The sequence below is a fragment of the Watersipora subatra genome, chromosome 3 (assembly GCF_963576615.1).
Source record: "Watersipora subatra chromosome 3, tzWatSuba1.1, whole genome shotgun sequence".
Classification (NCBI taxonomy): Eukaryota; Metazoa; Bryozoa; class Gymnolaemata; order Cheilostomatida; family Watersiporidae; genus Watersipora; species Watersipora subatra.
The window spans coordinates 35,451,557-35,471,254 of record NC_088710.1 but is presented as its reverse complement, the minus strand read 5'-3'; the positions used below and the strand labels follow the sequence as shown (position 1 = coordinate 35,471,254).

Genomic DNA, 19,698 nt, shown 5'->3' with positions numbered 1-19,698 from the left:
TAACACAGAAAATAGTTTGAGCAGTTTTACAATACTCCTAGACTTGAGCAACAATCTAGCACTTGTTCTTTAGTTGACAAATTTCAAAAGTATTATAGTCTATAAATTTTAGGTCAGCCAAAAAGTAAGTTGTAGTAAAAGTCAGAAACTAGTGATATGCTTCAATATTGTAGCCGTCTGCTGCTCCTATGACATGGTGATAGACTTGGTTTGGCTATAATGGTCAGTCAGGTTGTGGGGGTAATAGTATGGCGGTCTATGAGGCTCAAGCAAATGAATCCTCTCATCTTTCATCACATCTTTCTCTCTTATTCGCTCACGAAATGCAAATTCTTGATGCTGAGCGAGTCGGCCCACTTTAGATTTGAAAACGCTTTCATGACCATTTTGGTGTTCCGATTCATGGAATTTTTGCACCTCGTATCGACCTGCTCCAACGGAGTTGAAATTTCCGGTAAAAAACCTCATTGACCTTTTATCATTTCGTAATGCCTCAGACAAAAATCCTGCCTTCCCGTGGTTTTGCGGTTTTGGATAACTTATCTTAGGGTCATACGAAGTCGGGCCAGGTAGATCAGCAGAGTCGGGGATTGGAACTTGACTCAAAGTTGAATAGTAAATGCGCTCTGCTTTCTCTGGGTGTTGCTCTGTTTTTCCAAATTTGCCCTTCTTTGTGTTATTGTAGGCTTCGATGTCATCGGTGAACGATTTCAAGTTGTATTCACCTGGTCCTAGAGTAGAGCTTCCGAATTTTGCCAAATGGCCAGTTTTTATTGGCTTATTTCTATCGATACTAAACAGCTCATATGGTCCCCGTTTGCTGACTTCACGCTCCTTCAAAATGTCTACTGAACTTTTGAAATTATAGTTACCAGGACCCAGGTGGCAGCCTACTGTTGGCAAATCTCTTTTTCCACTTGTAGCAGCATCTAGCATGCCGATTGTACTTGTGGATTTTTTGCTCTTTTCTTCAATGCTGGAATGCGGAACACCTCCTTCGCCATATGTTCCAGGACCAGGTGTTTTCTCTTTGAATGCAGATTTCATTCTTTTGCCAAGATATCCACAGATGCCTATCTTACTTTTTGGTATTTCATCGCTTACTTCTTTAAAATCCTTTATGTTATATGATCCTGGGCCAAGCTTTTTTGCTAAAAGTCGTCGTGCCTCCCACTGATCCTTATGTAATAAATGTGGTAGAGCGGCGAGTCTTTTCATCTCAGACTCCCTGGCCCACCCAGGTCCTGCAGAGCGGGTGTCTACAGCATCAGGCTTGAATCCTCCTTGTTCTATATCATAGAGCCCTGGTCCTCTCTTCCGCGTAATTTTGTCCATTGACTTGTGGCAGTAATTTACCTTAAACAAATGTCAAGAATACAACTGGCTGTTATTTCCAGTCGTGCAAAGATTAAGACATGTAAAACATCCTTTTTAACAACATTCTGTACCGCTGTTAAAAGAGCATTTATTGCAGCCCAGATACAGCTTTACACCTCAGTTGGAGGTAAAACATAGTTTCACGATGTCTTTGTAGCAACTGGTAATCAAGGTGAATACTTCAGCAGCTTAGACTATAGTTACTACGTTTTCAATAATTCTGACAAAAAATAACAAAGCTCTGCAAAGAAACTTACTTGTGTGTATGAAGCTGGCATCTTATTTGCTGGATGCACTCCTGCGATGTCGAATCGAGGAGTCTGGGTGCCAAAAGGTGCACCATTGAACTTTTTCTCCAGCTGAGCCATGTTGAATGTACAGCTTGCGGAGCAGACAAGGTGAGTTAGCACTCTACCATTATTTTATCAGACGCACCGACTGCGCTCTCTTCCACTGTTCTAATGAAATAGCATCGCCTAGCAACAATCAATAGCCTCAGACAATCACCGCTATTGTATCGTTAGGCTCTGCATTATATAATCCAGCCAGCAAATTGAAAGGAAATTAAGTGTTTGTGCAGACCAGTGGCTAATGCCTGTTGCTAGCCTTGTTTAAAACAAATATTACTTTATTATCAATAAAAAATACTTGTTCTAGAAATGGCTGCTTGTTAGCGTCACAAGAACTGCCAATTTCCTGCATTTGATTACCGGCGTAAGGTTCACTGTCAGACATGGAAATGTGCAGTTGTATTTAGCAGCTAATAATATTATAACATACATATTTCGCTGTGTTTGTTCCAGCCTGAATTTCTAGATTTTATGTTAGTCGTTATCACAAAACACTCATTGCCTGCAATAGTGTCAGCATATTTTCTATCATGTTTTGAGTATGCATCAGTTAGATTTATTGGTCTTGTGGGATAGTCAAACACTTTCAGGTTACTTATTGAAAAAACTAGGAATTTACGATTTTGCTTCAGACTTTAGCACGATTGCTATTGTTGAGAGCCAATAGGTTGTTTGTTTTGTTGCAAACATTCATACAAGTAAATGTTGCTCTTTGATGTCAACAGGCTACACAGCACTGGACGTTACAGAAGACATTCAATAAATTGGAATTGTCTTTTGTTAAATTAGAGAGTAGACAACTTGACAAATCGCCAATAAAGAAACAGAATACGCACACACAATTTTTGTGATTACATCATTTCAAAAACAATAGAAATGCGCACATAGATGATCAACAACTTATACAAAAATATGGCAAGTTTTTAGTGTATAACTGTTATCATAGCATAATATATGTAAAGACGGTATAGTTGTTATGATAGTATAATATATGTAGACTATGTACAAAACAACTTGGCACTATATAGAATTCGCATGCACCATCTAGTAATGGATGAATCCACTGCATCTTTTAAGAGATATGAAAATACACAGTTTGATAGCACCAGCACAGGAAGCTCAACGAGCTCACGCATCTAATCTAACTTAATTCGCGACAAATATTTGCCGCAACGTCAAAAGAAAAATCAGAACAAATCAAACCACATCTTTGGACTTGAGTAAAATAAAAAAATTATTTGGTTATGATCGGAAAGGAAATGTAATATAAAAACATTAATAGTGAAAAGTTCTTTTCTAAACATGTGCTGCCTGCTGTCGAGAATAAATAATAAAATAACTACCATTAATTTACTAATTGCCGTCGCAGAGTAACTTATAATATCATGCTTAGAGCTTGAGAAAGATACAATATGCGGGCGGGGAACAATTTATGGAAAAAGAAGACATGCATTGCTAGATGATTACTGTCTACAGCAACTTCTGTTAAAACAACTTTTTCTGGTTGTTGACTGACGATGCTACAAATACAACTAGAGAGTCCATCAGTCAAACTGTGAAGCGGGCACATAGGAGAAGCCCTCAAATGCATTGTCGCAGTCTTGCACACTCGCCATGAACTCTCCATTATGAGATCTGCCGACAGACTCTACAGAGAGAATGAGAGTATAAGATGATACATACAGTGGTTAACTGTGTTCCAATGCTTCCATCGGGTTTGGAGTTGCTTCCACTCCAAACTCATTTGAAGCATGAAAACGATAAAGAAATACAAGTTCTTGCGTTGAATGACGTTTCACTGGCTTACCTGGTACTGGCTCTCGAGTGAACTCGGGATCAAAATGTTTCAGGTCCATTGGATCATTCTAAAATAAACCATGACCAATGTAAATCCCACAAAATCCTGTAAAAAAGACTGACAATATAATATGAATGCATTTATATGCTTTATCAAAACTTTTTATTTTGCCAAATGATCTCCAAACGCTTGGAAAAGTGATAAAAACTGCAAGTCATCCGCATCTCCCACCCACACCAGATTATTAATTGTACACATATATCAGTGCCACAAGGAGCACTTAGTGGCCTGCCACTCAGCATATCATGTGATAAGAAAGATTTTTTGAAGTGCTGTTGGGGTGAGCTAGCCATTTGGCACTACGTAGCACGGGTGAACCACAAGTGGTTGATTGAACCACATAACCAGAAGCGCCGCTGTTCTTTAGGTTCTAAGGCAGATTTGTCAACGCTCATACGATATTTTTAATTCATAAAAATGTGAAACTTGTGAAGGTATTTTATAGCAATACAGAATGGTATGTTTATAGCAAACTGACTTTATAATAAAAACAGCTGCATATTATTCAGGTTTGCTTCCTGATGGGTGGTCAAGTCAGCGATGCTAGCCAGCATGTTACCAAACACTCCCCATAATAACAGAAATAGCGCATAACTTGCGAGCAGTGCTGGCAGTCAGTTTCTACCATGGTATGCAGAGAGTAGCAGATCTTCAATATTATTACTTATGCTAATAGCTAGAATCAACATGAACCAAAATATTATCAACTGATACCATAGTATTTGATAGTATCCATGCCGACAGAACAACAATTTTGACAGTCGGAAGCAACATAGCCTGATGGTTACTCACAGTGTTAGGGTTGTATGGAGGCGCGATCTCCTTCCTGTCAAGGGCAACCCAGTCTATAGATGCAAAAAATGCATGACATTTAATATCTCTGCAGTCATCTGTCACTCCTAGTCTTTTACCCATTTCCTTTTGTAGTAGCTGTAATGAGATAAAATGCTATAATCTCACATGACGTCACGCAGTTGGTGCAAATTCCAGGGATGCCGGTTACAGGCTGGTTAACTGTATTTCAAAGAGCTACCATCACACAAATTTGATCACACAAAATATTGATATATAAGAATGTCAGTAACGATATATCCACGGATTGATAGAACCCGAGTCGATACAATTGTTGCAACAGTTGGCAGGAAATATAAAATTAAAAAACGCAACACTGGATCTTGAGGCAATAATATTATTTTTTTGTAGATATTAAGTTATCTAGTGTGTGAACTCTCCTCTCATGCTCACCCAATCATCTTTTAATAAAGAAGTGGCAATCACACATCGGAATACAGTTTATTGTATGACTATATTATACGCTATTGCGTCACCACAGTTAATAACATCATCACTGTATCATCACATCACAAACATTGCAGTCATATCAGCTCATCTATTTGCATGCCATCAGCATCCATACACAGAGGCTAGCAACTCGTTACAAAGATAATAAAGAACTGTACATTGTACAACCATTTACACAATTCTGGTTACTTGCACTCGTCTTAACTCACCCCCGCAAGAATGTCTCTTCCCTGATTGGAGACTGTGTTCCTGAGCTTTAGTGGTTTATGTAAAATATTGTCATACATCTCAGAAGTATCTCGACTGTAGAATGGAGGCTAAAATGTAAATAATTTTTTTCAGTGCAGGCTTGTTTAGTAATGTTTCAAGAAAGTTGGGTGTTAATGAGCATGGAATGACTTGAACGAATTTATTTCGTAAATAGACTTACCAAACCATAGAGCATTTCGTAGAGTACGGCTCCAAGACACCACCAGTCTACTGTCCTGTCATATGGTTGCTTTTTGAGTACTTCTGGTGCCAAATACTACAAAATATCAAGACAAATGTTTTATAAGTTGCTATACTAAAATTTAAAAACAACATAGGACTTGTACTTTAAATATACACATAATTTTTCTTGAATTGTCTATTTACATATATGGAAAGAATTACGGTTGAGTTGGGCTTGACCGCAAGTCTACAGCCATGACAAAATAAGTCTTTTCTTACATACCAGTTTCTATAACCTGTTTGAAATCTGAAGCACTTTTTAAGGCATGTTTTAATAATTCCATTTTTCAAAAGTTATATACTTTATATTAAAGCAACTTTACTCTTTGTTTCGAATCAAAGTACACTGTATGTTCTTTCAGCGCGTTCCAGGTGTCATTTCACAACATGCTCGTTGCTAATTATTAAGCCAATCATAAGGAAATGACAGAAGCAACTACTAAGCGTTGGTCGACGCATGCGTAGCTCAGCCTCACTTCACAAACTAGATTCATTTTCTTCAAACATAAGATATTGTGGAAATTATCATACCACAACAAGAACTTTGTTGGAATGTGTTAAAATCATGTGCAAGTTCATCTTTGCTGTTAAAACCTTTTTTATGATTTGTGTAACAATAACTGATATAAAAACAATTCATTATATGGTTTAATCACAAATAAATGAAATATCATCTACATTATTCCCTTGCTTCAGTATCAATATTTTTAACAGCCAAAACCGAATCTCAGTATAACATCTTAAAATATTTTTTGCATTTTTTAAGCAAAGTTTTGGATTTGTATAGTGGCTTTTGAAAATGCTCAGTAAAAGGTTTCATTGGGAAGCCATTGAATATGCTTATTTATTAGCTATATGAATAATTATTCAAATAAACCAATTTCATCTAGTTTAATCTAGTCGTTTGAATGACATTAATCAATGTGATGGATTTGCTGTCTTGAGACGAAACCTACTAGCTGGTTGTTATGGTGGAATATACACTCGAGGTATGAACAACATTTGAAGAGAGACTGGAGAGTATTTCGATTGACGTACATAGAAGAGAAAGCAATTTTTCAGCGTCTGAATTGTTTATGAGGTAAAAGGTGAAAGTGCGTGGTAGAATTAGAAAAACACCAACTGGAAAGTTGCCAATGAGAAGACCAACACATGTTCAGATGAACACGATATATCTGTCTTACCTCCGGAGTACCACAAAAGGTTGAAGTGGTGCCATACGCCTCCATGCCCTCTTTGCATAGCCCAAAATCTGTCAACTTCACGTGGCCCTAGAACGATAAATATTTTAATGAGTAATACGTTCAAACATAACTCGCACATATCGTAACGCTGTTGTTGAAATGTTGTTGAAATCGTGCCAACATTCTTAGAAATTTGGTGCTGAAGAATTTGGTCATAAATAATGCACTAATATAGGTGAAAAAAGATTTGTGGTGGGGAATTTGTCTACTATTGTCTCTTTTTCCACGTTTAATTAAGGTTATTGAAATACTCATTGAATTTAAATACAACATGCCATTTTAACTGAGTTAATGGTAAAAAGGTAAAAACTTTCCTTTTTTTAAACATACAATGACTAAACTACTTACAAAAGATAATTGACATGCGCTGTTGTTACTCCGTTACCAAAAAGCAAGGTTTGTAAACCAAAGACGTCCCGATTAAAGCTGTGTGTTGTTCGATTTTCCTAGTTAAACCTGTACTAAGCGTTGCGCCGATTGTTTTAACTTAAGGTTGAAGGAATGCTCAGAATTAACAGAGCAGAAAAAATTAGTGTCACTTCAAGCTGTGACAGCCTGTAAACAAACCTCTAGAAAACCACATACGCCAGTCATGGTCAAAGAAAAGCCGACTTACATAACTGTGGTTTTCAGCCAAGATTAGTTGCATAAAAAATCTGGGGAACGTTTTACTCTTCCCCGTTGCACTATATCGATATTTAATGAAAACCCACCCTGTATCCACTTTACCCTACTTTAACGAGCTCCTATATGCCTCGGTTCTCATAAAATTATAACGTTAAAAGAACATGCAAAACCAAGAAACAATGTTTGACAGGTGCTTGCAAGTGTGACGTTTGACATATTAATCCCATGCTCCTGCACCATGGGTCCATGAATCACCTTTGGACAATTTCAGAAGTATGGCCAATCACAAACATCCGGATTAATAGCTGAGAAGTAGGAACTAATTAATGAATATGTTCTCTATCCACATGATTCACCACAAAGTATACACCAATTAGCAGTGCGCTAGATGCTTTTATCTACACACACACTACAGCCACGTATGAGTCATACGAATAGAACTCCGTGTTTATATAGTATTTCTTATTCATTTAAAACTAGTCTAGGAAATTAAAGGGGGGGGGGGGTAATATGAATGCTATAATATAAAACTGCATAACAAATCAAATTATCAAATGCCACCATTACCTAAAAGCTAGTAGATATAGATAATTTTGTTATGTTAATATAACATAACAAAATATGTTATGTTTAACATAACATAACATATTTTGTTATGTTATATTAACATAACAAAATTATCTATATCTGTTATAGATCTAGATCTATATCTGTTATATACAAATTATATATATTTGTTATGTTAACATAACATAATTTTGTTATGTTAATATAAAACTGCATAACAAATCAAATTATCAAATGCCACCATTACCTAAAAGCTAGTAGATATAGATAAGCGCCGTTTCTTTGCTAGTTTTTTTCATAATGTTGAGGCGGTTAAACCTCTCCAAATAGAACTCCGAAAAAATGCATTTATCAAATGTTGAGTCCAAAGGTCACCAGACAAGATGTCACCGATGTTTACGCAATAGTAAAGAATTCAATATTGCCGCCGTTATTTCGTCATCAACTGACCGGGAATGGATAATAAAACTGAGAGATAAGTAGCTGCTGCATCAATAACAGAAGATTAAAGGAGAAAAAAGCTTATTACACCCAACTAAGTCGCATTGCAAAAAAAATTATTAGACTGCATGACAGTTAACATTGCTTGCAGGTTATTTGCATCTCTCTCCTCTCTCTCTCCCCTCCCTCTTTCCCTTTCCTTTTCTCTTTCTCTCTCTCTCACTCTCTTCACTCCCTCCCTCTCTCTCTCCCTGTCTCTGACTCTCTAATGAACTTTAACTTAAGCAAGAGAATTCTGTTTTTTGCTGGTAAAACCACAATGCATCAACTAAAGTGTATGAGAAATGAGGCGTTGAAACTAATTAGAATATGGCATTGACAACGTCATGCAACCTGGAGCTAATAAAATCCATCTTCATCAGCAGCACAGATGGTGCTCAAAGGGGTGATGCTTCTAATGTGATAAGATATTACACGCATGTTAGTCATCTGTACGAGTATACTTAGAGATAGCAATAAAAAGCACTAAATCAAATTCGAGACAAAGTCATAGGACTAGTCTGAAATGTCATTTCTCGGCTGCTGCGTTTAATTATAACAAGAAATGTTCCCCTTGTATTGCATGATCAGCTAAAATAGTTCCAGTCATGCGAAGTTGTTTCTACTCCATTTTAAAACGTTTTTCATACCGAAACGCATTGTCTTCTTTTACAGTATGATGTCTAAGACATGACCGCATACAAGCATATCCTGATACACAAAAAGCGATTGAACCCTCTACCGCTGCCCAGCCTCACGCTAGATGGTCAGATTTGTGCGTGCGAATAGTTTTGAAGAGTAAAATTTGAGCTAAGCTTCACTTGACAACTACACAATCTCACCCTCACCTGATGGTCTAAAAGTATATTCTCAGGCTTGAGGTCTCTGTAGATTATGTTGAGGGAATGCAGATAGCCTATGGCACTGACCATTTCAGCGGCGTAAAACTTAGCGCGGGGTTCTGTAAACGTTCTTTCTCTTTGTAGATGGAAAAACAGCTAAAATTATAAAAAATATTTTACAAACTTCTAATCCACACGGTAAAAGGCAATGTAGTGGAGTCGTTTTCAAAAAATTCCATGCACAGCCATGAGGGAATAACCTAACATACAAGAAAGAAATAAGATGAAAACCTGAGTTTAAGAGAAGATATCTACATTTGTTAAAACAGATGGGCTATAATAGTCTGTTCCTGGCTTTCGATACAATTTTTATTGTAGAAAAGGATTTCAGAGAAATAACCACAGCGACTATGCTGAACGATATGTGTCCCGTGCATACATATACAGTTGTACATTAACGATATTTAGTGCTGCCGCCCAGTGTATCTTTTGACAGCTACTTGCAAGGTTTTCACAAAGTAGGTTTTATATAACGAACTTTTTGCAAATAGTGCAAAAGCTGGAACAGCACCAAAGTAAAAAAGCAATTTCTAAGGCAGCAAAGTTGTTGGTTGTCGGATTATACAGCATTCTATAAATTGTTTTTAAGCCATGGTGTAATTTGTAAGTATATAGCAAGGCATTGCATGTGTGAGACGGATAGTCCTACAACAGATTCCTTGTTTGACAGATATCACTGTGACATTTCTAAGCTAGGACTAGAGGATTAGCGATTCGCAGCAAAAGGAATACCCTGAAACAATAATTCATCGGTATAAACCACCTTACAGCAGTTGGCACAGCGTGTCACAGCAATGCTTCTGCTCACCACAAGTCAAACTCAATCTCTAACAACCCATATGCAAATATCAACATTTAATTCAACGCGTTGGCCCCACCCTCTTGCTCACCTCTCCGCCATTGACGTAGTCAAGAACAAAATATAGTTTGTCCGCAGTCTGAAAAGAATAGTGGAGCCCCACGAGGAACGGATGAATGACATTCTTTAGAAGAACGCTTCTTTCAGCCATTATGTGCTTCACCTCATTCCTCTTGCGAATGGCGGCTTTTTGGAGCACCTTGACAGCGTATATCTTACTATCAGCCTTCTGCCTCGCAAGTAGCACCTGCCGTGGACAGGAAAAACATTAATAAATCCTGGAATTCAACTACTGCCTAGTGGTGGTGAGTTCCTTAATAGTCCCACGCAATGATTCATAATATTACATTGTCTCTCCAGAGCCACATCCTGCTCAGATTCCTCTGTTTATATCATAACATATTTTTCTGGTTATGTAATTCTTACACCCTCACTTATTTTACACACGTGAGCTTAGGAAGACGCTTTGCTTGAGAAACTAAAAGTATGCACTCTGTGTTACTATTTAAGACAAATAACAGGAAACAAATATGTCAATCATGGAACAAATGCGTTTTCACGACATATGGAAAATTCCTCGAAAATTTTTCAAATTATTAATGGCGTGTAGTTTAGTAGCCAAATGAAATACAAACATTTCACACAACCATCCTTACTTACTGACCTTAGAATAAACAGCTAGTAGCTAGCTTTCATAACTACTAACCAAGGGTTGTCACTCACAGCACTTGAGTGAACTGTAAAGAACCCAGAATAAATTTATACATAACCTGTTTAGAAAAGCAGTAGAGAAATGCTAAACTCCTGTGTAGAAAGTGTAACACTGTGTGGTTAGTCGTATACGCCTAAATTAATGACAAATCAGAAACGAACCTTTCCAAAACTTCCTTTTCCGATAACCTTGAGGAACTCGAAGTCTCCTGGTCGAACTCTGCAAGCAATTTAAATAGCTCATCCTTACATAAATGTCATTGAAACAGACAGAGAATAATGACCACATACGCTAGCAAATATATCGCTAATAACCTACCTACACAAAAAATTAATTTATGATCAGAGACTAATGTACATATGACAGCGTGACTGTAAATGGAAGGAAATGGGAGATACCAAAAGAATGTGTTATGTTTGACATCAAAATAGAAATAAATACTAACTGTGTGCGTTCTGATGGTCCAAGGTTTACTTTGTTGTCTCCATTCAGCTGAAAATAAAAGGCTGATAATAAAAAGAGTGGAAACCAGCAAGGAAAGCTAACTGCTGACCTATAACAGTCATGCGACGGTGCGCCAACGAAGATCATGGATCTTCAGATTCAAATAATGGTTGATATAGCAGTCTATGACGACGCTTTGTTGAATCAAGCATTGTACGACACAGAAGACATGTAAGCTTTCGGTATCAGCAAAGATGTACATCAGTGTTTATGTTTCATGAGATGTCATTTTTGTTCCTTCAATCAGTAAGAGTTTGTTGAAGCACTAGAATGTTGAGAGTTTTAAACCATGATACAATGTTTCACTTGCCTCACTGACGAGCTACAACGCATGGGGAAACAATTCTTAATGTTTTGACTCGTGTCCATATGTCCAAATACTAAATTTTTAATGTTTGCTACAACATGAGCTGTGTCTGTCCATCTGTCCGAAACCACGCTAAGCGTGTTAGGGAAAAAAATTGCCCCACACATGGATCGAACACGGATATTCAGATTCGCGGCCAAGCTCTCTACCACTGCCCTCACAACCACCTTTTCACATCTATGAATAATTGTACACATAATTATTACACATGACGATTTCTCACGCCGCACGGGATCGTCAGCATATTAGTATAATATAGTCTCAGAAAAACCTCCTGATTATTCCAGAGAGAGTGAGGCAGGCAGAACATAAGTTTTATCTCTTCATCAACATTTTGACTATTTTAAAAAGCAGGGCACTTATAATGAATCTCATTGGCTAGTTTGTTGGTGTTGAACCAATTAGAGTTAAGCTTGTCTAAAATCATCTAGAAAATTTTTTTTATTCATGGCAAACAACCATTAAAGAAGATGAACGATACCTGCACATAATATAGCCAATACACAACCAATGCCAGTCTTATTGAAAACTTGGATTTCATATAAAACATCGACACGACTTTTTGTTCAGTGGAGTTGACTGAAGCATTGCTTTTAGCATTGATGTTTAGTAGAACAATGAACTGTTAGCTTGTGTGACCAAGCCTTAACTGTGTACTACTAGGGAGGCGGAGGTCGACAACGAGAAATTTGAGAAACTTATCTTTGATTACGCAACGAGTAATCTAGGCTTTGGTGGCTCTACCTTATCTCGACAATCCTCTCGGCAGCTCGAGTTATATCAGCGGTGTACCATACACTACCTTACCCTCACCTATAGACTTTGCACCGTGACGTTATGATAGCTGTTGACCTTTTGATACACGATCAATCATATAATACACGGCTAGTAAAGTTATTGATGTTTGATTGGATCCAACTGAATGTACAACAGCCAGACCTTGTAATACAATATCACATACCTGGGGAATGTTTGAGTTTTCATCTGTAGGACTATCTTGGTCATCTTCGATAGGCAGGTTCTTGTCAAGGTTTAGAAACAGTCTAACATCAGGACTAGTGAAAATAAATGTGATAACACCTCAAATTATGCCTCAAGCTCTAAAGCTATTGAACGTTACAGGTTTTTAACACACTGAAGTATTTCAAGCATTTAACAACGCTCAACACTTTTGACACCATCAGATCGAAGTCATGTCTTTGAAAAGAACAGTTCAAGCCTCAAAATGTTACAATACTTAGCTTTGTCACGCCCCCTCCATGCAGTAAAGAGCGACGAGCTACAAATATTTTAGCCTTCCTAAGGAAATCTTTCCTGCGATGTTTAATTTTCAGAGATATCAACTCAGCAAGCATGAGCTAGTTTACATTCAGACTGCATGTTCCAACTTTGACCAAAACCGTTCACTAGCATTCAATTTAATTTACTTTTAATGTAAAAAACTGATTATCGCTAATTGTTTAAATCTTTAATATAAGAGCCATGTCTCTCCGTGGCTTCATTTAAAATGTTAGAAAAAAGATTGCTTTCATTGGGATTCAAACCCACACTTTTCAGAGTGGTAGACTGACACTCTACCAATTGTGCCAATCTTGCTACAATGCAGAATAATTAAGCAGTTCATTATTCCACCTGCCGATCACTCACGGTGTACCATACTGCCAGAGTGCCAGTGTAAATAACATCAACAAGGAGAACTCCTATTTCAAACTGTTTTAGTTAAAAAACCTCAAGTAATAGAGATTTATAATTCTTAAGGCAGTTCATCAGTTTGATTTTGATGAGCCGACCAGCTGAAACTTGTCAAATTGTGTGGTTTCATACAATCATTTCAAGTTGTACAGAAGGGAAGACAGAAACACAGAGACTTTACAGAGACCAGAGCGCCACATTTATAAACAACTCCAAATCTTGAATGCCTGAATATTCTGGTGTAACGATATTCCATTACATAAAATGACAACTCTATATGTCAAACCTCAATTCTCGGTAAAGACATCGGTAACGGGAGAAGTTGAGGCATAGCGATGAGGTGAATAAGCAAAAGATAATAAAAGGAATGCTAATCATTGACTACGATTACAGATTATTGAGACTATAACACTCAACCCCATGTAAGATCTGTCTCTGTTCCTCAACAAACACATTACCTTCATCGTATATCATATGAATTATCCTTCATATCAGTTTTATCGGTTTATCAAAGGAACGTAGGAAGATGGTGAGAGATAATCTGAAGTGAGATGAAAAGGAAGACTGGGGAGGAGAGATGGTGATTCAGATAAGAGGGCTGAGAATAAAGTAAACCACAACAATAGCAGAAGGTTGAGTACTGTCAATCGGTGGTAAAACCGAAATGCAATTAACCTTGACCAATGTTTGCTAAAAAAAACTGACATATTCTAGGAAAGAATAGAGTGTCTTGGCAAATCTCTAAGGCTTGGAAAAATAATGCATACGATCACCTTTAATCAGGTGTTTAAGGCTGGTTCATACTATATGTCAGGGTTTTCCTTTCAGCGGTCATCGTCAATTATGTGAATCGTAAATCGATGGCATTGATGATGCAACGCGGATACATCGGGAAAGTTTTCAGCTGTCAAACTTTACCGATATTTTGCCGAGCATCGACGACCGCCTTTACAATGTGAATCATTTCGCCGATAGTAATTTGCGGTCGCGGATGGCGGTGATTTATTTATTTTAGTTTATGATAGTTGCTATGATAACAAAGATATTTCTTCGTGAACATTTAAAAAGAACATTGAGAACACTGTGTCACGGAATATTTGCCGATCTAAACGTGGATGGATTTGTGATACTGTGAACATTGTTATCATCAACGATCACAGAGATAGGGCGATATAGTGTGAACCAGCCTTTAGAGAATGCTGTGTTAATTACGTAAGCAATTAAAAGGGGGAGAGTGACGACAGAGAGGGAGGTTTGCTGTCAATGCAAATCGTGAGTTGTTATTCAGCTAAGTACGAAGTACCAATAGATAAATAATGGGATATACTGACGGAGGCAACGAAAACACTAGCAGCCTGGTATTTGTCACAGCTACAGCAATCGCGACAAAATCTCTTGTCAACATGTTGTGAATTCCTTTGACGAAAATTTCTCCTATCTCATACGAGCCCGGCACCATGCAATCTCAGGAATTTAAAGAATTTTTGCGGAAGGGACTATGACAGATAACACAGGTGACGGTTTGTCAATATATTTTAAGCTTTAGATGCGGTCTGTTGGCTGGTTCTGAGTGTCCAATAAACCAACGCTTCAGATCCACCCGTATAATGGGGCATAAACAAACTAGTGAGGTGTATAGAAGACTGGATTAGCTCCATAAATCATTGAACAGACCCCAGTGCCATAGCACTTTCTAAGTTTTCACTGTCCATCAACTAGTATAGACATCCGATTGGATTATTGTTGAGCTAAAAATTGCAGGAAATCATTTTTTCACACAAATTTCCATAAGAAAACAGACGTGGCAAGGTAACAGTAGTCCGAGTTGAAACGGAGGAAGCAAGATGACTACTAATAGCCGTAATCAAACTTGACACGCCGAGATAAATTGTAACTACAACTCGCAGACAACAACAACAGTAACAACTTACAGAGCAGAGATCTCAGGATGGACGATGATTTTCTGTATTAAATCGTGTAATGCCTCTCGTCGTTGTCGCACAAAGTCAGGGTCCAGGTTACGAAAGAACCTCTTGCCGGGCAGTTTAAACCCAACATCTGGAAACTGTCTTTTTAGCTGAAACATGATCAGGGAATACTGAAGCATTGGCATTTTTTTGCCTAACTGTTAATTCTGCAGCGTTCATTTTTAACTAAAATCCTTCACATTTCATAGACATACATGATAACTATTTTCTTTTTTGATTATTTTGCATTGAATATTTAATTTCTAATGTTTGTAGGCCTACCATTAAAAAACTTCATTAAAACTACTGTTACATGATAGATGAATTCTGTATTGAAACACATAGACACCTATTTCATTGGTTACACACCAATAAAAAGCCTATTCCATCGGTTATCACAGACACCAATGAAAGAGCCTATCCCATTGGTTATCATAGACATCAATGAGAGAGCCTATCCGATTGGTTATAATTGACACCAATGAGAAAGCATATCTATCTGCAGCTAATCAGTTACCTTGGTGCACAGGTTTTCAAATTCGCTGTATCGTCGGAAAATAAACCACTGTCGACCTTTGCACACCACAACAACTTTGTAGACCTACAAATAAAAATATATCATAAATACGCATTAGTCTAATCTCTATTACAGTAAAATATTATCGGCTTTTTTGCTGTTTATTTTATCCAACAAAAAACTCCTACTTTTAATTGCGATCATAAAGAGAATATATCATTAAGGCGTCAACCAAACTAGCTTATAACCTAAAGAGCAAAAGTGTGTTTCAAAATTTACTTATTCTACTAATCGGGTCACCCAGATAGCTGGTGCATATCAAGCATAAGCCAGCAAAATGTTCTCCTCACATTCAGAAGCGCTTCCTAAGGAGTGTTATGTAACTACAGCACTTGTTATCAGCGACTTATTCAAGGAAAATCTCACTTGAAATCGAAACAGACGTTCGATCTCACGACATACTTGCTTGACACAGTTTTATATTGAGACGGGTTCACCTTGACACAGCATGAACTTGACACAGTTTGAACTTGACACAGTTTTAATGATCTCAACAATGACTTTATCAAGGATTACTCTTACTAAAATAGTACTGAAAGTGACCTCCAGCTGCGTTTGTTTTCAAGCGCTGAACAGAAGTAATTGTATTTTGCACATCAATGAGGTCATGTGAGCAGGCAGGCTAACACGGGAGTTGACGATAAGGTCACTCATTTGATTGATAACACGAGAGGATGGCACAGGCCAACTAAATCAACCGTGAACTTGGGACAATATCAGGGAAACTTACAATAACAACAAATATCTTGGAAATTTCCTGTAGTATATCATCAAAATATGTACTGGCCAATGATGGACCACAAGTCGATTCACCTCATTCATAGACAGTGAAAGAGAGTTTCAGACGAGCTGTTTCATTGTGATAGTTAAAAGATAAAACAGGTCATCACAAGCAGGGCATTTCGTAAACAGATAAGTTCAGCAATGCATCTAAGCACTGTTTTGCCAAAAGAATTTTTGCGTGACACTTTTAATCATCCAAATTTTTGGCAAGTGAAGACACGGGTCAATCGTACTACCTGCATAGGTAATGCAATCCGCATAGTTTGGCAAAATGGATCGAAAGGAAAACGTTGAAAGCGTCTACATAACGGGTTGAAACTGACGAAAATAGAATTTGGTGAAACAGATGAATGACAGCTGACGACCAGCAAAATTAGGAAAACATTTACATGTAGATATTTTCCAGACCTAAAACAACCAATTCAAACTTTATACAGAAATATGAATGAAAAATCAACAACAACAACAAGCTCAGCTATTTCAACATTGAGTTGCCACATATCACTTAACTGTCACACTTTCTAATCTCAATCAATACTCATGTTTACCAGTTCATAATCCTATCTCTCTACTTACCGTAAACTTCTTGTTTTTCTCCCAAGTTTCGCTGTCTGAAATACTGACGACGGCAGTGCTATGACTCATCTTGTATCAGCTGATCCTGCCAAGACATACTAGAGTAGAACAAACGCTACAACTTTGTTTACTACAAATGTTGTTGGCGAGCTAGCACTCGCAACACATCCATCAAGATTATAAACCCTGGCTGAGGCAAGCAGGAAGTAGGCAAGACTAACAGCTAATTGGAATGAAGTGTCGATTGCGCCATCTGAAACAAAACCCTAATCACACATACACAGGTGACCAATCCTGCTTGTCCAATAGACAATGAGATTTGTAGTCTCTTGTCACTGGTGAATATAGTGAGCTTGTATAATTTAATGAACAAAAGTTTAAATCGTTAAACAAACTATTTTAGCGAACAAAAGACCCAGTGGCGATCAGTCCAGTAGTAACTCAAAAATTAACTAGTCAAAGACAATCGTGTTCACAAACTTAAATTTGAACCATAAAGTAGTATTCGGTCTATGTTCCTTTTGTTAATAAGAGCAGCGAGATACTGTCTCCTGTACCTCTCACTTTATCTAGCTGTAGGCATAGCATATCTCAAGCTTCAAGGTCGACATATGATGTTTCAGGGTAAATAAATGGAACAGGAAATTACCAAATACAACAGGGTTTATTTTAACCAATCACGCTGCCAGTTGTCACACCACAGTGTTCGATGTTGAAGCTATGAATAGACTGCCTTTCCTTGTTATGCTTAATGATTAAGCCTAACTTGATTACAAATCCACACATAGAGGCACTCTGTGTTTACAGAATAAGACACCACATTCAGTGTAAACAAAATGTTATTCATAAATTGACGTATTTTCAAAGCTGACAAAAGTATATTTCTGACACATGTGCTAACAATTGAAAATTGTGAAAATACTGACAAATTATGGTGTTCTCTTTGCACTTCATTGATACATTCTGTGCATTGGACTAGAGAGTAGGATTCACTCTAATAGCCAAAGTCACGTTAAGAAACAGCTAATAAATCGTGCAAGTTTTTTGCTAACACCAAATACGTTATCTACACATTGTCAATGTTGGTACGAAGAATGGTACACACACCTGTGCAAAGATACATCGAGTACATTGAGATATTAATCACTGTTACTATTAATCAGTCTTTCTAGAATTAATCATTCTTATTACTATTATTATTCATGTTGAATGCATCAAGTATAGCAGCTGTTACACCTCTGGGGTCACAAAAAACAGAGAACAAATTGGATTTTTTGATTTTTGAGGTTTTTAGTAACGTGTTTAAAACTTGATTTCCAAAATTGATGAGATATTTCTGTTTTTTGCATCAGATAATTTCTTATACAACATTCTGCTGAACTAACCCCATGTTTTGATTCAAATTCCATTTTAAGGTGAATGTAGGAACCCTTTAGCTGTTTTACTTGAATGCAATGAACAGACTAGTAAGAGCAAGTAAAAGCGTTCTGACAAGGAATGATACACCAGGCATTAAGGTAGAATAGTTTTACTTATAAAAAATTCCTTTATAACAATGATATTCTAAACATTTTGAATTTAACTTTATACTAAAGCATTTACCTTAATGGTAAGAATCAACTTGACTTGAAAGAACAATTTTGCTGGACTGTAAGGCCACCAGCTCTATGGAGCAGATAGTGAGACCACTATTTAAACGTAGTTTCATAATACATTCATTTTACATTAGACATGGCGCTATATTAAAACATTGTTTTTGTTATTGTTGTCAAACTTTTGCATTTTGATTGTTATGATAAATCAATTGATCTAGGTTGAAAAGCTTTTAAATACGATCTTGTTTTAACTTACTTCATTTGCCAGATTAAAACAAAAGCACTCCTATGCCAAAATCTCTCTGCTTCCTGAACAAGTCAACCTTATGTCTGATCTTAGTAAAATAGTTGTTATTACTTAATTTTTCTGCAAAGAGACTGGAACAAACCTTGGTGAAAAACTATCTTACATTCGTCAGAAGTTTTTAAAGCATCAACGATTGTGTATGACTGTGCAATTGACTTCATGCTTGAAAAGTTGGTTAGATCAAGCATCCACGTTTTTTTTATGTATTTCAGAAGAAATCTGTTAAAGTAGAGCTGAGGCATAAACAGATGGTGGTCGGATAGACAGCGAAATTAGCACAAAAACGCGCAAAAAATATTTCAGCAATCAAGTGTTAATATATATTACACCTATTACTACTTACCAGAGTTTTCCCAAACTTTAATTAACAATGGTCTGGCGCCTGAAGTTCAGTCTTACTGGGCGCGAGCACAATTGCCGAATGAATTCTTGGGAACATCGGTCCCGGAACTCTTCGAAATTTGTCACGCCCAGCACTATACTCAACCTTTGGTAGACCTTAAACGTGATTGGTTATCATGTAAAACATAATTCTATGATTCGATATATTAATTATAGCT

The 19,698-nt window shown here is 37.2% G+C and overlaps 2 protein-coding genes across 2 annotated transcripts; both read right to left on the bottom strand.

Moving 5' to 3' along the window:
• Nucleotides 1-180: 180 nt before the first annotated feature.
• Nucleotides 181-1,745, bottom strand: LOC137391877 (ciliary microtubule-associated protein 2-like). The gene is made up of 2 exons (XM_068078425.1): nt 1,635-1,745; nt 181-1,356 (listed from the first exon to the last, which is right to left on the bottom strand). The coding sequence occupies exons 1-2, from the start codon at nt 1,743-1,745 to the stop codon at nt 187-189; spliced, it is 1,281 nt and encodes a 426-aa protein (XP_067934526.1). The 3' UTR covers nt 181-186.
• Nucleotides 1,746-2,487: 742 nt separating this feature from the next.
• On the bottom strand, nt 2,488-19,554 carry LOC137391876 (serine/threonine-protein kinase Sgk2-like). Its single transcript, XM_068078424.1, has 15 exons — nt 19,482-19,554; nt 17,237-17,321; nt 15,818-15,901; nt 15,265-15,410; nt 12,603-12,696; nt 11,216-11,262; nt 10,932-10,989; nt 10,090-10,305; nt 9,146-9,295; nt 6,564-6,650; nt 5,318-5,413; nt 5,097-5,204; nt 4,378-4,515; nt 3,535-3,592; nt 2,488-3,375 (listed from the first exon to the last, which is right to left on the bottom strand). The coding sequence occupies exons 2-15, from the start codon at nt 17,303-17,305 to the stop codon at nt 3,272-3,274; spliced, it is 1,455 nt and encodes a 484-aa protein (XP_067934525.1). The 5' UTR covers nt 17,306-17,321; nt 19,482-19,554; the 3' UTR covers nt 2,488-3,271.
• Between the last annotated feature and the right edge of the window lie 144 nt (nt 19,555-19,698).

Excerpts from the sequence above, each read along its gene's own strand:
- LOC137391877 (XM_068078425.1), bottom strand. The coding sequence starts at position 1,745 with ATGGCTCAGCTGGAGAAAAAGTTCAATGGTGCACCTTTTGGCACCCAG. Across the intron at positions 1,357-1,634 it reads TGCCAGCTTCATACACACAA|GTAAATTACTGCCACAAGTC; the intron begins GTAAGTTTCTTT and ends CATTTGTTTAAG.
- LOC137391876 (XM_068078424.1), bottom strand. The coding sequence starts at position 17,305 with ATGAGTCATAGCACTGCCGTCGTCAGTATTTCAGACAGCGAAACTTGG. Across the intron at positions 6,651-9,145 it reads ATATACTTTTAGACCATCAG|GGCCACGTGAAGTTGACAGA; the intron begins GTGAGGGTGAGA and ends TTATCGTTCTAG. Across the intron at positions 5,414-6,563 it reads CCTTTTGTGGTACTCCGGAG|TATTTGGCACCAGAAGTACT; the intron begins GTAAGACAGATA and ends GATATTTTGTAG.